This window comes from Gobio gobio, assembly GCF_949357685.1.
Source record: "Gobio gobio genome assembly, chromosome: 3".
In the NCBI taxonomy this organism is placed as follows: Eukaryota; Metazoa; Chordata; class Actinopteri; order Cypriniformes; family Gobionidae; genus Gobio; species Gobio gobio.
Genome location: NC_137099.1, coordinates 69,480,017 through 69,500,230, shown reverse-complemented (window position 1 = coordinate 69,500,230; position 20,214 = coordinate 69,480,017). Strand labels below are relative to the sequence as shown.

At 37.9% G+C, this 20,214-nt stretch overlaps 1 protein-coding gene across 2 annotated transcripts in view; it reads left to right on the top strand.

Moving 5' to 3' along the window:
- The first annotated feature begins 5,753 nt into the window (after positions 1-5,753).
- LOC307123861 (NACHT, LRR and PYD domains-containing protein 1 homolog) overlaps positions 5,754-20,214 on the top strand; it is a 30,071-nt gene continuing 15,610 nt past the window's right edge. Inside the window, exons 1-2 of one of the 2 annotated variants that reach the window (XM_079812616.1) lie at positions 5,754-5,819; positions 5,907-6,080. In XM_079812616.1, the coding sequence (XP_079668742.1) occupies position 6,080 (1 nt within the window). In that variant the 5' untranslated portion in view covers positions 5,754-5,819; positions 5,907-6,079. Of the gene's footprint in view, positions 5,820-5,906; positions 6,093-20,214 lie in introns of those variants that run through there. The other variant, XM_079812617.1, reaches the window with a different exon arrangement.

Genomic DNA, 20,214 nt, shown 5'->3' with positions numbered 1-20,214 from the left:
GCACTTGATGTGACTGACGGGGCGGAGTCACGTGAAAACCGAAATAACCGACATGGGAAAAATACGTCGGTTAGAGGTTCTGAATGTCGGTTTCGGTTAGTTTTCGATTAATCGTACAGCCATAACGCTTTCACTTTCGTCCTCATAATGTTTGTCAAGTAAATGCGTTTAAAGGCTTGAACATTTAAAGCGATTGTGCACTATTCAAAAACAACAATAAGAAAAACGTATCCGTTCAGTGCTCAGCTTTTTTCTGTGACACAGAGAGCCGAGCCGTGTCGTGTCTCTGTCCCTGAAGGCAGACCTCTTTCACCTGCGTCCTCACAAAGCTTGTCATTTGTATGTGTTTTAAGGCCTGCCAGTTTGAACATTGGAGCGATTTTAGACCATCAGATGTGTATTATGTTTAACTGATGCCTGATATATTGTGACAAACGAACACTCAGACAGAAGCTCGCACATCACGTGAAGATCGCGCGCAGAGAGCAGCGCAGAAACTCATTGTCAATGCTGTCCTGTGACTAAAGTAAAGTCAGTAATGTAGCTTAGAAACTCAACCGTAATAGGCATATATTTTAATACCTTTGAAGTATAAACCACAGCTTCATAATGAATAGAGACGGTATGAGTAATTCACACACACAATCACTCTCTCATTAATGCATTCAAATAAATGTAATGTAGGCCTACTGTGCTAATCTGTATCTGATGTACAACAAGCAGAAATCTGCCCCATAGACAATAACTGCTGAACTACTGTTTCCTTCAAGTATTTTAAAATGAAAGAAGAAATGCACTTTCATTAGAAAAAAAAATTCCACCTTTTATAGTAGAAAATATTTACAGTAAAAACCTTATCAGGAACTTACTCAAAAACCTTATGAGGGCAAAAAATGGAAAGCAAAAAAAAAGAGAGCAAAATAATCGTTCATTAATCGTAATCGAGGTAAAATGTTCAATTAATCGAGGTTTTTATTTTTGGTCAAATCGTTACAGCCCTAAGACAAAGTATTATTAAACTGCTCACGCCTTTATGATCATACTTTAGCTTTAAGATCTAGCTGCTGTCAGATCCAATACTGTTGGCTTTGCTTTATCGTTGCACAACGTTTCTCTGCAAATTCTCCCTCACACTGTGTCTCATTTACAAAACAATCTGCAGTCAAATGCTCCAGACAAACACATAATCCTCTGAAAAAAAAAAAAAAGCTGATCCAGGACGCCATTAAAAATAATCCATCCACTACAGAGACACAAACAAGCTGTTTAAACAGGACGTGTCAAAGTGACTGATCGCCAGAGGGCGGGGCCTATGGTGCAATGATGTAAAACTATTGGTTGATGTCTTGCTCTAGAGGCGGTCATATGCAAATGTATTTTCTTGCAGGATGTTTCAATGGTACAGAGACCTCTTATGTGTCAAAAGATTTAGAAAAGCTTAAAATTATTCCAATGTAAGAGAAAAGATTTACTCATCAACTATGAACTAGATAATAAACAACTACCTCTTAAAAACACTGCAGTAAAATAAACTTGAATCTAAAAGAAACATATCTGTAGTCTATAGTAGATTCACTGCAGTTCAGTCGTATGACCTTCTCAAAATTTTACTTTAGGTCACAGCAAAATTAACTTTTTTCATAGTTTTCATATTGCTTTGAACTGTAGTTGTTGTCATGGTAATTGTGACAGTTTTCATATTGCTTTGAACAAATGCGGGTAAAATTTTACTCACTTATGAGCTCATCTTATGAGCGCGCTCATACTTGCTGTCTGTGAATGTTGCATTGCCTGTGAATGTCCTGTCTTTGCGCACCAGAATCGAGTTCTCTTTCACGCCTAAACAAACAATAAGAATTATGCCAAAGTGCCCATTTTGTAGAGTATTCTCATAAGAGCAGTCAATTCGAAAGGGACTTCAAATGCGCCCTTCTTTTCTCTGGCAAATGAAGGATACAATAGATGCACTCTCTTCACAGCCTACCCTCTCTCAAAATTCATTGCACGCCGGTGACAACAGGATTTGTATGCTAGTCTGCATTCCCGTGTGAAAAGTTTCCAGTGAAAGACTGTAGCGGCCGGTAACTCTGGTGTACTTTGAACAGGAGCGGGCGATCTGAAAAACTCAAGCGTGTGTGGGGACACAACAGTGCAACCACGCTTGAACTTAAAGTGAACAAAACCTTCTGTAGTAGTGGCTTTCACAGACTGACCGATCCTGCTAAATTTAGATTCCGTTTCTAGAATCTCACATTTAAATTTCCCCTACAGAAAGAGTTAGACTGGGGATAACAAATATAAAATGTTGGCTATACAATAGTCTTATTTATTTTGTCTTATCATACTGTCAACACCGTAAAAAATAGCTCAGACTAAAATAGGCTAAATCAAACACGACATCTGTCACTCAAAATTATAAGCAAAAAATACAAATAAGCAAAAACTGTTGGCTTACTAGCTGGATGCCTACTACAAAATGTCTTTTAAATGAATGAATGAATGTGGTAAGAGATCCGTGCGTCAGGTCTTAGTGACAGCAGCCTAATGTACCTGGTGCCAAATTATGAGATAATATTAAAAAAATATATATGGCAGTTTCCCCCATGACATCAATGTCAGAATTGACCTATCGGTAAGCCCCGCCCACCTTAGTTACTATTGCTGACTCTGACAAACAAACGGAGTTGCTATATCTTACAATGACAGCTGTACGTGTGAAAACCTTATCCCAAGATGTTTTTGGACACAGAATGTAGCGTATACCCCATCCGAATGATGGCCAAATTTTACTGATGGTTTATCAAGTTTGTCATTTTTTACTCCAAAAAAATCATCGTAAGAGCTGAACAAACAAAGCATAAGAAGTGGGCACTAACGTCTCATTCACAAACTCCCTCTCTCCGTTGCATTACCATTAACATACACAGCAAATTACACAAAAACACTCATACAACTAACAGTAAAGAAACAATCACAGAGCGTATGACTTTTCGGGGGTGGAGTTAATAACTGGTAAACTTTGTATCTGCAAAACATCTCCGATAAACATCTGCGTACGAGCTCTCCCTTTCTATAATATATAATACCCATCAAAATAGGAGTCCTCCTTAGTAAGACAGATAATGTACACTTTAAACATATCTAAAATGAAATTAATTTACATTTAACCAGTTTAATATGGAGAGGCACTGAAATGTAGACCTTCGTAGTGTTGTTTTTGGCGGCCTGTTTTAATTTTAGTTTTAGTCTAGTCTTTGTGTCAAGCTGTCATTTTAGTTTTTATTAGTTTTAGTCATAGTCATACTCTTTTTAGTCTAGTCAAGTTTTAGTCGACTAAAAGTCTGAGCATTTTAGTCAGAATTATCTATGACTATTTTCGTCTAGTTTTCGTCTAGAACTGATGACGTTTTAGTCAATGAAAAATTGTATTTTAGTCTCTTTTAAGTAATGCAATTCTATTTAACCCAGTCAATATAGTATAAGTACGTATTATAGAGAAAACCAAAATCTTCTTTTAGCCAAACCCATTTCAAACAATGTTATCTTATTATATTATTGTTACCTTATAGACTCAAGAATACATCCATTCCAGACACGGAAGACGCTCTGATTTGAAGTTAAAACATATTTATTTTACCAACTAAACATGTTTATTTGTATCTCAAAATAAAGGATGTAATTTTATTCCACATGGAAATGAGTGGAACTAAGTGAATATAGCCTCTTATTCGCTTATGAGGCAATCATAATGCTGCGGTTATTTTAACATATATAATTGCTGCCGTTATAACGGCCCATTTCAAATGTTTACGTGCTTTTCTTTCTTTTTTTGAGCGGTGATGAAATATCTTGCTCTTGTAAATACTTGCCAATATTTCAGTAATACAAGTCTAGATCTTTAAAATGCTTCCAAATAACAGCGAAGCACAACCGCACGGTGCTCTGCAGTGGCCAAAAAGGATATAAACCGTGAATTCTGAAGTGATTGAAAACTCAGAGATGTGGATTCAGACGGCACCACACGACCTTGGTGTTTGTCAAACAGTAATTCAGTTAGGTAATTTGGCCGGAGATTTTTACACGGGTGGTGGGAGAAAAACACTGATATTCTGCATTAAGACGACAATAAAAGCACTGACTAGCTCCTGTAAATGATGAAAACACCTTACGACCGCTGGACAAACAATTACCGTCCGAATAGTGCTGACGAACCCCGACTGCCCGACCATCTCATTCACTCACCGGAGCTAAATCTGCTAAAATGCAGCGCGAGTGGGGTTTGATAGAGTGATGTCACATGCGTCTGCGCAGTGCGCCCTGATGCAGCCCCTGAATGAGACGCACAGAAATACTGCAAAATAAAAACACGACTTTTCGTCTCGTCTCATTTTCGTCAACGAAAATGAAGAGACATTTTAGCATAGTTTTTATTTTGTGAACCACATGTAGTCTCGTTTTTATTCGTCATCGTCACATGACCAGCATTTATGTTGCGTCTCGTCTCGTTTTCGTCACGTTATGGTTCGTTGACGAAGATATTTAGTCATACTTTTCGTTGACGAAAACAACACTAGACCTTCGTGTTTTTCTTCGTGACCTACACCGTTACAGGCTACATGACGTGAGAACAGTTAGTTATTTTGGTTTGCATGTTAGCAGGGACTTTAATCATAACTTAATGAGAGTTTGACAACTAGAAAATCCTCTCAGGACACCTGGAATCAGTGTTACAGTACCTCAGGCACGACATTATAGCATTTTTGTAGCATAAACACCATCAAACCTTTGAGAGCTTCGGATTTTCCGGTCCCAGCGCAACTGATACTCAACTGCCATTGGCTCATCTGCGTTCGAGGGGCGGGGCTTACCAATAGGTCAATTGTGGCCAGTGAAAATGCTGAGTGGCTAGTAACTTTGGAAAACAACTAGCCACAGTGGCTGGTGAGCAAAAAAGTTAATGTCAACCTCTGTTTACCACATATTCCATGATATTTGACTTTGTTTTGTTTTTGTATTGCCAATGATTTACTTAGCTATTTTTTCTAGTTTTTAAGGAGCCACCACTGCGTCTTTAAAGAAACTCATCACCCCAACTTATTTTACTGTATTTATTTTTCTTCTAGTCTTGCTGGCTGTTATCCCGCTGGTCAGCATTGTGAAATTGTGTCATCAGCTCTTCAATCCTCAAACGGTGTCCTGAGAGAGCTGGATCTGAGTAACAATAATCTGCAGGATTCAGGAGTGAAGATTATTTCTGAAGGACTGAAGAGCCCAAACTGTCAACTGCAGATACTGAGGTATTAAGAACATATGAGAAATGATTTACAGTCTGACGGTCATAATGTTGATGTGTGTATTTAGATGATCTTTCTGTGTGTATGTAGGTTGTCAGGCTGTATGGTGACAGAGGAAGGCTGTGGTTATGTGTCTTTAGCTCTGAGCTCAAACCCCTCACACCTGAGAGAGCTGGATCTGAGCAACAATGACCTGCAGGATTCAGGAGTGAAGATTATTACTGAAGGACTGAAGAGTCCAAACTGTCAACTGCAGATACTGAGGTACTAATAACATATGGGAGATTATTTACAGTCTGATGGTCATAATGTTGATGTGTGTATTTAGATGATCTTTCTGTGTGTCTGTAGGTTGTCTGGCTGGATGGTGACAGAGGAAGGCTGTGGTTATGTGTCTTCAGCTCTGCGCTCAAACCCCTCACACCTGAGAGAGCTGGATCTGACTAACAATGACCTGCAGGATTCAGGAGTGAAGATTATTACTGAAGGACTGAATAGTCCAAACTGTCAGCTGCAGATACTGAGGTATTAAGAACATTTGAGAGATTACTTACAGTCTGACGGTCATAATGTGTATGTGTGTATGTAGATGATCTGACTGTGTGTCTGTAGGTTGTCTGGCTGTATGGTGACAGAGGAAGGCTGTGGTTATGTGTCTTCAGCTCTGAGCTCAAACCCCTCACACCTGAGAGAGCTGGATCTGAGCTACAATCACCCAGGAGATTTAGCAGTCAAGCTGCTCTCTGACAGACTGGAGGATCCAAACTGCTCACTGCAGATGCTCAAGTATGTGAGACAGTAAGCGGCCTGGTTTACACTTGGCATTAAGATATACATCAGGTGATCTGATCAAAAGTTGGTTACTCTCATTTGGATGTAGTTATTATTAAAGGGGTCATATGATGCTATTTTATTTTGAAGTTTATTATTTTATTTATTGGGTGTAATAGTTGAGTCAAGTCAAGTCACCTTTTTATATATTGTTTTTTACAACACAGACTGTTTCAATGCAGCTTTATAGTGATAACATAAAAATAGTGGCAATAAAAGGTCAATAATATTGCTGTATATTAGGTTTCCCCAACTAAGAAAGCCAGAGGTGAAAGTGGCAAGAACCCAAACTCCATCAGGTGACAGAATGGAGAAAAAAACCTTGGGAGAAACCAGTGTCAATACTAAAGCTTCCTGAACAACATTGAAAGACTGACTACTCACTTCAGTACTGTCAAAACAGGGTCTATCCAGATATGTAAGAAAACCAATCACAACGTTTCAAATCTTTTGTGGAAGTGATGAACAAACTAGTGATTTGTATAAATCAGTGACCCTCCACTAGAAAACCAAGAATAATTCAGATCACTGGAGACTAGGGTTGTGTGATGTTGTAAAATACAGTGACACAAGAACTTTATCAATGGCACAATAGAGCACTGCAGGGATCATGTATTTTGTAAGCAAAAATTTTACTTGTCTTGAAGAAGTCGGTTTCTAACAAGTGTCTAAATGGGACGACATTAAGCGTCATTGTAGTGAACAGGTAAACTCATCTACTCACTAGTCGCTTACACAGCCTTTTTGTGTTTATAATCGCATTCTGGCAAACTCTTCTAACTCAAACTTAGAGGGAAAATGTTTTATAAATAAAGACTGAAAGAGTTGTTGAAGCTTAATGATGGTGACGTTGCGTTGAATTAGTGCTGGGGGTTAAACTGGTTCATCCGGTATACAGGTTTCAATTTCATGAACCGTTTGTATTTTTCATATACTGCAATTTTGGATAAATAAATCAAAAGCAGGGCTGTACAATGAATCATATCTTGATATGGACTAGTGTTTGTGAAATCTGTGAATGAGCACCGCAGTTTGGTCTACAACACATACTGAAGCATGCGTGATACTCTTGGTGTTTTCAGCATCTGCATCTCACTATGAAGACATGAACACATGCCAAGTTTTTACAACAAAACCCGCCCAATGGCTAACGTTACTCAAAACTAGCCAAAAACAAGCCCAATAGCTTTCCGGGGGAGTTCTCCGGGGGGAAAAAATGGCATTTGGGGGGTAAAATATGTTATTTTTGGCAGGGATGCCTGCTAATATTCGCATTCCTGGGTCTGTATATCACATAATTGGGGTCGCTTCAACCCGCGGACTTGGCAACACAGTGCAGTTGAGTTCTGTTGACATTTGACAACTAATGTTATGTCTCGATCCGTTGCTCTGATTGGTTGTAGGTCTATCCAATTGAGGTCTTTCCTGGCTCGGTTGAAACACGCCCTATAATCACAGCCCAACGGAGCAGAATCAGACTCATGACTAGAATTGAGTATGACGACGTCAGGCTAGCTCTGAGAGTCACTTCACAGCATTTCATTATTTCATTTGATCAAACTATCGTCATCTTTCGTATCATACACACACACAGTGTTGGGAAGGTTACTTTGGAAATCATTTTAAAATATTTTCAGACATTTAAACCTTACAGTAGTAGCCTTCTCAATGGTGATTGCTGTCTGTCTTTCAAAATCCGTCACCACCTGAATTAAGATTATAATACTTAATTTTAAATTTCCAGCCCTGGAACTGATTTTTATCACTCGCCATGGTGGCAACTCTCAGACAGGTTGAAGCCTAAAGCTTTCAGCACAAATGTGAATTGATGTAATTGGCAAATCAAAAGCATCAGAAATGGCGAGAGGCATCGTGTGCATCAAAAACAGGCAAAGCAACAAATTTATATTTTTTAACTAGTGCGGTCAATCGAATAAAATCATTAACTAATAAATCCTCAACTTTTATTCCAGACTCATGGTCCATTCAGACACAGACATAAACATTAAAAGAGAGAAAAAGAAACATATACAAATAAATAAAAAAACAAAAGAAACTACAATACAGCATTTCTATAAAAGACACTTAAACCAGTGATTCCATAGTGATGATTGGCATCGTATGGCACTATACCCAGGATTTACTAGCAGCATAACAATGCTGTTCTGGCAGTCATTCAGGCGACAAATGATTTTGTAAATGAGTCTCCTCAACAACGCCTGAAAGGTACTGACCCCTGCATTACAAAACAGATCACTTGCACCAGAGCACCTGGGTTTGTTTAGCAGTATCCTCATACAGTCATTATAAGCCACCTTAAGCTTCTGCATACTTGCCTTTTTAAACTTAGTCCATAAAGAAGCAGTATACAAAGGAGTGCAATATGCTTTAAACAGGCTAATTTTGAAATCACACAATTTTTCTGTAATTAATAATGAAAATGTGATTTTACCCTTTCAAACCATAGCCTGTAAAATCTAGCATGCTCAAGTCAATATGTTCATGTTTTCATAGACCTGTTTTCATGTCACATTTGTATTTGTCATTAAATCATTTTCATAACAGTATTTTCATTGTCTCCATGACGTACATGCCCCGCCCCCTGCACATGCCCCGCCCCCCGAGTACTCGTTTTTTGAGACCTATCGATGATCAAAATGAGAAATTTACAAAAATGCCCATCCCTACAACCTGTACACAGCATTTACTTTAGGCGGTTTTATCATTAGTATTATTGTATTATTTCTCAGATATACCTTATAGAAAAGACGAGAGTCACGTTTGTTTCTATTGAGCCTGATTTCTCAAAATGGAGCGAGTTATAGTAAGCATAAGCACCTGCTAAAGGCTCGCAAATAAATAAATATAATGTAATTGAATGATCCCTGATTTATGGCATTATGTTCACGAGGATGCAGATGTCGTGCACAGTATGTGGTCTGTGTGAAAGAGAATACGAATCTTTCTCACCTGTCGTCTCACATAAAGGACTGTCGAAGCGATTACGCAAGATGGATGAATGACCAAATAAAAAGTATGATATGCCTGATATAATCCGTGCATTACTGTAGGTCTTAAAGTGAAAGCAACCTACACCCCGAATTCCAGAAAAGTTGGGACGTTTTTTAAATTTAAATAAAATGGAAACCAAAAGACTTTCAAATCACATGAGCCAATATTTTATTCACAATAGAACATAGATAACATCAAATGTTTAAATGTAGAAATGTTACACTTTTATCCACTAATTGAGCTCATTTCAAATTCGATGCCTGCTACAGGTCTCATAAAGTTGGGACGGGGGCAACAAATGGCTGAAAAAGCCAAACTTTGATTCAGTTGGGAGAACATCTAGCAACTCATTAACTGATATCAGGTCTGTAACATGATTAGCTATAAAAGGGATGTCTTAGAGAGGCGGAGTCTCTCAGAAGTAAAGATGGCCAGAGGCTGTGAAATCTGTGAAAGAGTGTGTAAAAAGATTGTGGAATACTTTAAAAAACAATGTTCCTCAACGTCAAACTGCACAGGCTTTGCAAATCTCATCATCTACAGTGCATAACATCATCAAACGATTCAGAGAAACTGGTGAAATCTCTGTGTGTAAGGGTCAAGGCCGAAGACCTTTATTGGTGGCCTGTGGTCTCCGGGCCCTCAGATGGCAAAAAAGTGTTCTATGGTCAGACGAGTCCAAATTTGACATTCTTGTAGGAAATCACGGACACCGTGTCCTCCGGGCTAACACATGTTATGTAAAGCTAGATAACACACCACTGGACTAGCCTTAGACACCAAAATAAACAAGACTTGTGTCTCTTGTTTGTTTTATAGACCCTTTTTCAGTTAGTAAACATTGTGAAGTTTTTTGTGGGCGGAGCTTAGCTGGAGGCAGAACGATTCCCCTGATCTCTTCACTTACACTAGCCAGTAAGTTTTTTAAGGTGAGCTTGTTTATAAACAACCCTTGTGAAAAAAAAGTGCACTTTAGTGTACTTTTTTAAAGTGTACTTATTGCACAAATAATATACTTTAAAGGTATACACTTAAGTGTGAATTAAATGCAATGTTTTCGGCGCACTGAATGCACATTAAGTGTAATTGATTTCAAATGTATCACATATTAAGTTGAAATAAAATGTAATAAGTTGCCATTAAGAGTGATTTGTTTGCACAACTTAAGTGGGACTTTAATACAACTTTATATGTACTTTCATAATTGCTTCTAATGTCTTCAAAATATAGTTAAAGTGCACTGCTCAATCTATTGAAAGCAATTAATGTGAACTAAAGTAAACTTTAACGTAATTTACATATACACTATTATATAATTAAATACATTTGTAATTACATTTTTCTAATAATACAGCTGCAATTTATTATAATAAACAAATCCAAATTGAAACCCTCTACATTTATTGACAAAACAATCTGTAAAACAAATACACAAACCTTTTTGTTGATGCACAAGAAAATCCCAAGAGACAATTCACAAAAACACAAATTTATTTAGAAAGTGTCTGGAGGACAATGAGGATTATATGCACAATCTTCCTCATACAATGGTACTTAAATCTGCCCTTCACAGAAAACATTCTGCCTTTTTACATTTTCAGAAAACATTATTCTGTATGATTTATAAGATTGTTTCCTCATGGGGACCTAAAAAAATGTCCCCACAAGGTCAAAATTTACTGGTATTACTATACTTTTGGGGTCAATTGGTCCCAATAACATAGGGATTACCAGTACACACACAGAAGCAAACACACAGTACCTCACACACACACAACACATGAATTAATACAAACAAAATGTAAAGAAAAGTATCATTCCATGTACAACACTAAGATTCAAAACTTTGGGTAACGCTTTACAATAACGTTTAATTAGTTAATTACTTCATTTAACATAAACTTAGAATGACTAATACTTTAAACAATTATTAATCTTAGTTAATGTTTATTTCAACATTTACTAAATAGGGGTGTAACGGCAAACGTATTCGTAATTTCGTATCGAACCGTTTTGGTACAGGACTTCCGGTGTGGTGCACGTGTGTACCGAACAGTATGATGGCAATCTTTAACAGTCGGCTTGTTTTACGCACCGAACACACTTCAATCCAAATTCCTACACAAACATATTAAGTATTCAGTCCATTTTATCATGAAATTCGAGTGATAAATGCCATTTTGATGCTCTTTAATGTGACGTGACAGATCACTGTAAAGGCACGTCAGTTCAAGCGGCAACGCAGCGCGAGTGAATGCAATCATCTCATTATAGTCAAAGAATAAACATGAATTAACATCAGAAGGTGTGTTGAGGATACATTACAACTTACTGAAAGATATCACATGTTGTGTAATCGCTCAATCAGTGTTTCAACGGCGGAAAGACGTCAGTAAAACAGCTTGTAAACAATGTCACGCAGCATCGTATTTACTAGAAGTCATTCAGTGTCCACAGCTGTTAGATCACTAGAAAAATCTACTTTTTCACTAAATATATGACCTATATTAGCCTTTATATTCATTATAGTCTACTGAACCTGTTAGTGATGTCTTGATTATTTAATGTATTGGAGTAATGTACGTAATGTTTAAATAAATCTGTCATGAAAATGACAGCCACTGTGTATAAATGATTATGTTTGCGTACTGTGCAAGTAAGGGCTTCCTATATAGTCTTGCAGAGACAATTTGTATGTCTTTAAGAAACTTTTAGATATAATTGAATTAATTTAAGGACAATGACAATTTGTTCAGTAAACCACTTTTTAATTGAAAAAAAAAGCAATTTTATATTTAGTTTTCTCTCCCTGCTGTACCGAACCGTCAGTTGTGTGTACCGTTACACCCCTATTACTAATGCAATCTTAAAATCAAAAGCTGTATAAGTTAATTAGTTAATGCACTGTTAACATACATGAACAATGGCTATAAATGTAATTAACTAGCTTTGAACTATATTTGATTAACTAAGGTCAACAAATATTAATAAACACTGTAAAAAAATATTGCTCATCACTGTTAGATCATGTTGGCTAATACATTAAATAATGTTAACAAATGAGATCTTATTCTAAAGTGTTACCAAACTTTTAAGCTCTTAAACCTTGACTAGCACCAAAGTTAGGACCAAAAGGTTTATTCTAAAATCTTATTCCAGCATTACGGTGAATGAAAGTAAAAAATTAAAATAAATAAATAACCTGAAGAACTCCAAAGGCACAATTATTATTTTTTTTAATTGTTCATCACCAACTATTTTGAAGTTGTTGGAAAGTGCTGTTTATGTCAATGTTCCAGAAGCTCTCCATCGGCAGAAAACTTGCGCACCATCTCTCCACAGTAGATGAGAATGGACATGTTCCAAAGCAGGAAAGCAAAAAATATATACCTTGAGAAAAGAAAAAGAAAACAGAAAGAAAACAATTGTTTATAAAACAGATCTATCGATTATTATAATTGGCTCAATTAAATGAAAGCGATAGATGTACAGTTGCGCTCCAAAGTTTATATTCACACTGCTGTATCTGTTTAAAAAAAAAATTATTTTAGCAATAAGAGGGATCATAAAAATTAGCATGTTGTCTTTTTATTTAGGACTGCCCTGATGAAGCAGTTTATTCTGCAAGGTGTGTGTAAACTTTTGACCGCAACTGCATCACCTATGTGATGAATTACCTCAGTCATCAGGGCAACATCACAGTAGAAGCTGGGAGAGGTTCCTTCACGTTTCCCACAAACACCAGATCCCACGGACCACATCATCTTCACGGACAGTGGGCCTTAAAAATAGAGGACATTTTAATAATTGTTTTTATTCCCACTTTACAGGGAATTAAACATAACTTAAATATATATAAATAACCCAAGAACCATGCAAATTGAGAAAGCTATTCTTCCATTTGTCCTCATCTTGCCTTGCAAGTTTCATCTGACCATTGTTACGACCCCGTCTAGGGTGAGGCCGCAACATAAACTGGTATTGGAAACCGAAGATCCTTTGTACACTTTTATTTACAGGACCACAAAAGAAAGCACAACTTCAGGGATGAGCTAAGGCCAAAATAACAAACAAACACCAGCTAAACTCCTAACAGGAATTTACTAAATTCCCTAACAAAAGAAAACAAATAAAAATACAACAAATTAACCTATCTACCTATCTGATGAAAAACAGGAGAAAACAGTATTTACAAAATAATTGGCACTCACCCCCTACAGCTTCCAAGAGTGGAAAGATATTAACAATAATCTACCAATGAGATTGACAGCCACTTATCAACTCAAAACCAAAATTCACACTGCACACAACAGGCAGGTCAACAGATTAGCTAGCAGTAGCAACACACTGTAGCAAACACACAACAGCACATGTGCAATTGAACAACAGGAAATCACAGGTTGAGCAGAGCTCCCTCTTCAGGCACTGCAGATCATTTTATTGCCTCTTGGTCTCATTAGCACCAATCAGATCGGGAGTTCACTTCGATAGGATCCAATCCTGTGAAAGAAAGGGCAGGACAAAAGAGAAAAAGAGCATAGCAACACATATACACAATACGTCTCAGGACGTAACACCCCCACCCATAAATGTCAAACCGCGTTTTAACCACAAAATCCACCACTAAATGTCAAGTTACAGATTTTAGGGGTTTGACACAGTAGCAAATCACACGTCACCCAGGAGTCGCTACAGTCATTTGGGAGACCATCTTATGTCCAGCTAAGTCATTACCTTTGGTAAGGTCAACATTATCAACAGGAAGTCTGGAGCATGCACCAACTTGCCCTAGTCCATTTTCAACCATGAGAGACTGGACTGCTTCTGTGTCCCACCAACTGGTGATTGGCCTAGGTTTAGAACTCTTAGTGAGTATTCCTGATCCAGACAGCATGAAAGGCTTGTAGACAGAAGACAGAGGTGAGAAAGAGGAAGAGGAACAATCTAAGACAGGATGAACAGATGCAACACCAACACATCTGGTCTGAGCTGAGGGATTCCTCCGTTTCCAGGCCTCACAATTAGCGATAAGATGATTCGACTCAAGACAGTAGAAACAAACACGCTTTTTACCACTATGTTTGGGAACAGATTTGTGTTTTTTCTTTGGGTGGATTTCATTAGAGACAACATGGAGATTTTCTTCTGTCGAAACACCATCTAAACAGTCTTCTCCCTGTTGACTCTCTGAAATGGAAGGAACTGTCTGGCGGGTCTGATAAATCTCATCGGCTAACACTGAAGCTTCATAGAGAGAAGCGACTTTTTGTGCATTTAGATGAAACACAGCTTTGTCTGGCAGACAACTTTTAAAGTCATCCAACAATAACAACTCACACAGTTGTGCAAAATTGGAGACTTGACTTGCTTCACACCACTTCTGCAACAAAGCTTGCTTCTCATTGGCAAACTCCACAAAGGTTTGATTTGCAGATTTCACATGGGCTCTAAACTGTTGTCTGCAGGTTTCAGGTACCAATTCATAAGCCCTTATCACAGCCGTCTTCACAACGTCATAGTCCAGACTCTGTTCAGTTGATAAAGCAGAACACACTTCCTGGGACTTGCCTACAATCTTGCACCGCAGTAGCAATGCCCACATTCCTTTGGGCCATCTCAGGATAGCTGCAACCCGCTCAAAGGCAGGGAAGTATGTTTCCACCTCAGCTTCACTGAAACGAGGCAACAATTTAATATGCCTACTAGCATCAAATTCAGATGGAGGACTGGTACCTTGCATTGGTGTGGAAACTCCAGAGAGGGTAGAAGTAGCTTCTACGATTGGCTGAACAGAGGTAGAAGAGCTAGGTCTTTCATGACCATGCATTTTTGCAATCTCCAGCTCTATCTCCTGCAAACGTAACAGCTGGTTCTCATGCTCTTGCCTTTTTATCTGCAACTCAAGTTCTTTTAACCTGATTGCCAACAAGGGATCATAACGAGCAGCTAAAGGACTCATGTCAGAAGGAGACTTCACATCGGCCTCCACTGATGCAACAGCCACCTCTTCAACACCACCATCCACTGGCTCGGCTGGCAAGATCTGCATGTTCAGCAATTTGTTATACAACTCAGCCTTTAGCAGTTGTTTAGAGGCATTAGAAGACACTACAACTTGAAAGAAATCTGCAATCTGTTGCAGGTCATCTTTCCTACACTTATTAAATACTTCAAAAGATGGATTTTGGATAAAAGCAAATAGATCAAACTCCATTACCAACCTCTTCCACACCAAATGAAAATATCCAATTAAACAATGACTCAAGACTGATCTAGTTATCTAGTTTTACAGTATCCCGGACGAGCCCCTACTTATGTTACGTCCCTGGTCTAGGTCAGGGAAGCAGCATAAAGAAAATGTTCTGGAGAAATCAGTTTAAAGGTCCCATGGCATGAAATTTTCATTTTATGAGGTTTTTCAACATTAATATGAGTTCCCCTAGCCTGAATATTGTCCCCAAGTGGATAGAAATGTTGATCGGTGTAAAACCGAGTTGTGGCTGTCTTTCTCTGCCTTTGAGAAAATGACAGGCCAGACTAGCCAATCCTGAAGCCTCCTGGTTTGACGTCCAAGCAGGCACGGTTTCCTCCCTTTCCTCCGCCCAGAGAATCTGGCACGCCCATGCAAACGCTCGTCGAGAGATCATTGCATCATTGCTTGTGAACGAGTGAACGCTGGCAGTTTCTCAGTGTTTGGATGTACAAATGAAAACAGAAGTCTTTTTTCAGTTCCTTCTGATCTGTGAGAAGTGATTTCTGATGTGTAGCTAATTATTTATTATTCGTGCACACAATGCGGCTTCTCTCTCTCCAGACAGAACGGTGTTTTCGTGTTTTATATCTTGTGAGTCAGTGTTTTTGTACGTCCTCGTCGCGTCTATCGGTTCTAAAATGTGCATACAGTCATGAGTTTCTGCTCAACATCAGCAGAGATAAACCTCACACACGACGAAGCTCGGCCTTCAACATCCCCGACCCACAGTACTGCATCTGGCCCACAGCGGAGGCACCAAACGCGGCGTGAGATTAAGCAGAAGGGGGGTAAGCTTGAGCATATCCGGGCTAGCCAGCCTAGCCCCACAATAAACTGGATTACATCCGATTACTGCTGTTGTGTCTTTGTTTGCGCTGTGTACTCAACGCGCGTCACTGACGCTTTTATTTTATTTTAAAAATAATGCTATTATCAACACTTACTTTTAACTCGTTCATCTCGACAGCTGTAATGGTACTTTGCATGTGTTACAAAGTTGGTAGAATAATGATGAAGAGACGGACTCGGTGTGACTGTTTATTCAGAACTCTCAGATACAAACACAATAAACTCGCGCTGACTGACAGCGCTCTCATAACTCAGTAGTTACTATAAATAACGTTGTTAGCAATCGCTGAGCTCAGTCTCTGATACATTAGTGATGTCCGGTTCGCGAACGATCTTTCTTTTGAACCAGTTCTTTTTAGTGAACCGAATCAGTTCACCAAATCGGACTGAATCGTTCTAAACGGTTCGCGTCTCCAGTCAGCGCTGATCCATAATTTACTAAAGTTACTAACTTTCTGACATGAGTGACAGTCCCTCCGACTAGAAATAGACTAATAACCTAAAGTATATGCTGTAACTAAAACAGTTCAGACATGCTGAGAACTGATGTGAAGTGAACTCAGGTCCATCCGTCTCCCTGGCAGACTCGTGCCTGCTCGTGCCTCGATAAACCACGCCCCCTCCGCTCATATAAAATGCAAAGATGTCAGCCAATCACAACAGTGGGTGTTTTTACTGAAGTCTCACAGCAGACACGCCTCTTGAAGCAGGGCATTCAGCCACAGGCCAAACAGCAGTATAGAAAAAATGCCTTTTATTTCTAAATTATGACATTTTATGATGTAAAAGTCATACTAACAATATAAGTACAGCTCAGGAAACATTATAAAATAATAGAAAAATGCCATGCCATGGGACCTTTAAACAATAATTTCGTTTTATTGTTTCTCTTTTTTTTTTTCGTTAAGTTTCGTCAAAACGGATAATTGAAGCAATTGTTCAGGGCCGGGCAAGGCCAACACAATAAACAAAACGGCCACTGACTAAACCCCAATTTATTGCTAACTAAACCCTGTAAAAGAAAGAAAAAGAAAATACAGTGATCTTAACCTAACTTCCTGGCTAGCTCAACACAGGAGAAAAGATGTACACAAAATAAAAGGCACCCAACCCCTACCGCTTCAGTTATCCAGAAAAGTTATATATACAATATTTACAGAGGGATGGCAACACAACTGCCACGGGAAAGAAACAAAAAATAATAATACTAAACAAGTGAAAACAGTATGGACAAGGTAAAAGTCAAAATGAGAGGGCTTTAGAGAAGGAAATCAGAATTAGTGACAACCAGACACGATATAGCTGATCACAAGCCAACAATAACAGTTACTCTCTCGATACTAGCTACAACGCCGCCAGCAATAACACTCTCCCCTCTGCCACGTCCACATCCCGGGCGTTCTTTCAAAGGATCGTTCCATTCCAGTCCACCAATCACTGGGTACGTCTCCAATACGTCCAATCAAGGCGGAGCTACCTGAGAGAGCGAGAGAGAGAGAAAGAGAGATAAGAGAGAGACGCGCACACGCACGTCTCTACAGACAGGGAGGGGAAGGAAAAACAACAATACGTCCCCTGACGTAACACCATCTCCATGAAGGATGCTCCTGTATTTGCCACGGCTGGCACAGCAATGCTGAGGCCCCATTCCTTTGGGTTGTTACCTGTAAAATATATAATGATTCGGGGTGTAAATGCACAGGTGGGAATTTATTACTTACAAATGGACAAGATGCAAAGCATTTAAAAGCTAAAGCTTAAAAGACTTGATAGCAGTGTTTTAGCTTGTAGTGTGTGATCAGTGTCATGGCTGGGAATAAATTCATAATTAACAATAACTTCACCTCATCAATACGGCTCTGTGATTCCACACAGCTTGCACTGGATCTCCAATAACACATCTATACTGATCCTACAAAATAAAAAAAATTAAATAACTCCAGATAAGCACAAAATATTACAAAAACACACATAGTAACTTAACATCGTACTCTCCAAATGCAAAAAAATAATAATAAATAAATAAATAAATACATTACAAGCATTATTTCTAGAGGTGGGTGATATATTGAATATTACTGGTCGTTATAATATGGATTAATTGTATATAAATGTCTAATGTTACTATAACTTTAAGTCATTTAGTTCATTTAAAAATTCTGAGTTCAATTAAAATATTGTATTTTCAGCAGCCAAATTCCTCGAACACGCCCACACACACGATCACATTCCGAAATAATAAATTATTATAATGCAATCATAGATACATGATGATAGGAAACATGATTAATTCACCTCCCGAGTCCATATTGCGTCTATCTGCGATTAAACTAAATACACTCTTGACCGCAATAAAAACTGCCATGTTATGGTGAAAATTAAAAATCAAGAAAGCTTAAATCAAGATTTAACACGTTACTTACTTACACTTACTTGACACGTTTGCAGCACATAACGTCTCATCTGTAATCATCCAATGATCCAAAAGGTTCACTTCGTTGTTCTTGTTGTTTGATCAGCTTCAGTTTCCTCACGCGTCGCGATCATAGAAACATGGCGGACAGCGCATTTTTCAAAATAATGACGTAGTATTTTTGGCGCATGCGCATTAAAATATTAAATAGAAATATTTTGTGCATGGTTAAATGTTGATTATAAATGTTTTCCATTTCTGTTCAAGTTGAAGATGTTCTAACTCACTGTGTAGTTGGACTAAGTTAAAATAACTTGACTCATTGACCCAACTAAAAGTCAATTATGTTTACAGTGTAGTGTAGTCTGATTAAAATTAAATGTTTTTTAACTGAATTTGAATGCAGATTAATTTTGTTTAGATTTGTTCAACTTTTGCTTGCAATTAAATGTGTGTTTAATCGGCGTAGAACAACATAATGATATTGAAATTAATCTGTACACACAGTACTACATTGCTATTACATTAAGCACAAATAGCTAAGCTACTCCTCTCATAAATTACACTTTATGTCAAATATTATGTAAAAAACTGACACTTGTAGTTGAGTTCATAGAGCAGGAGCTAGTGATACAAATTTTAAAAAGTGTATTGAAGCTAGAAGAAATACATTAATACACGCAGTATACATTATAGACTAAACACATTTAGAATACATTAACAAATGTAATTTTGGAAAAAAAATTCTATGTGCTTTAGTATGTCAATATAAAAATAAGTGTACTTTATAAAATATAAATAACAATAATTATTTTAAATATGTTTAAGTAAAATATAGGTAGACATTATTACAAGGTGCATTTTTAAAAAAGTGCACTTAAGTGTGCTTATAAATATTGTCATTAAAGTGTACTTTTTAAAGTAAAAATTAATGACATATTATTACAAAGTGCACTTATTAAAAGTGCACTTAAGTGTGTTTATAAATATTGCCATGAAAGTGTACTTTCCTTAAGTAAAAACTAATAAGATATTATTACAAAGTGCACTTATTAAAAGTGCTCTTAAAGGTCCCATGGCATGGCATTTTTCTATTATTTTATAATGTTTCCTGAGGTGTACTTATATTGTTAGTATGACTTTTACATCATAAAATGTCATAATTTAGAAATAAAAGGCATTTTTTCTATACTGCTGTTTGCCCTGTGGCTGAATGCCCTGCTTCAAGAGGCGTGTCTGCTGTGAGACTTCAGTAAAAACGCCCACTGTTGTGATTGGCTGACATCTTTGCATTTTAAATGAGCGGAGGGGGCGTGGTTTAACGAGGTCTACGAGGCACGAGCTGCTGCCAGAGAGACGGATGGACCTGAGTTCACTTCACATCAGTTATCAGCATGTCTGAACTGTTGTAGTTACAGCATATACTTCAGGTTATTAGTCTATTTCTAGTCGGAGGGACTGTCACTCATGTCAGAAAGTTAGTAACTTTAGTAAATTATGGATCAGCGCTGACTCGAGACGCGAACCGTTTAGAACGATTCAGTCCGATTTGGTGAACTGAT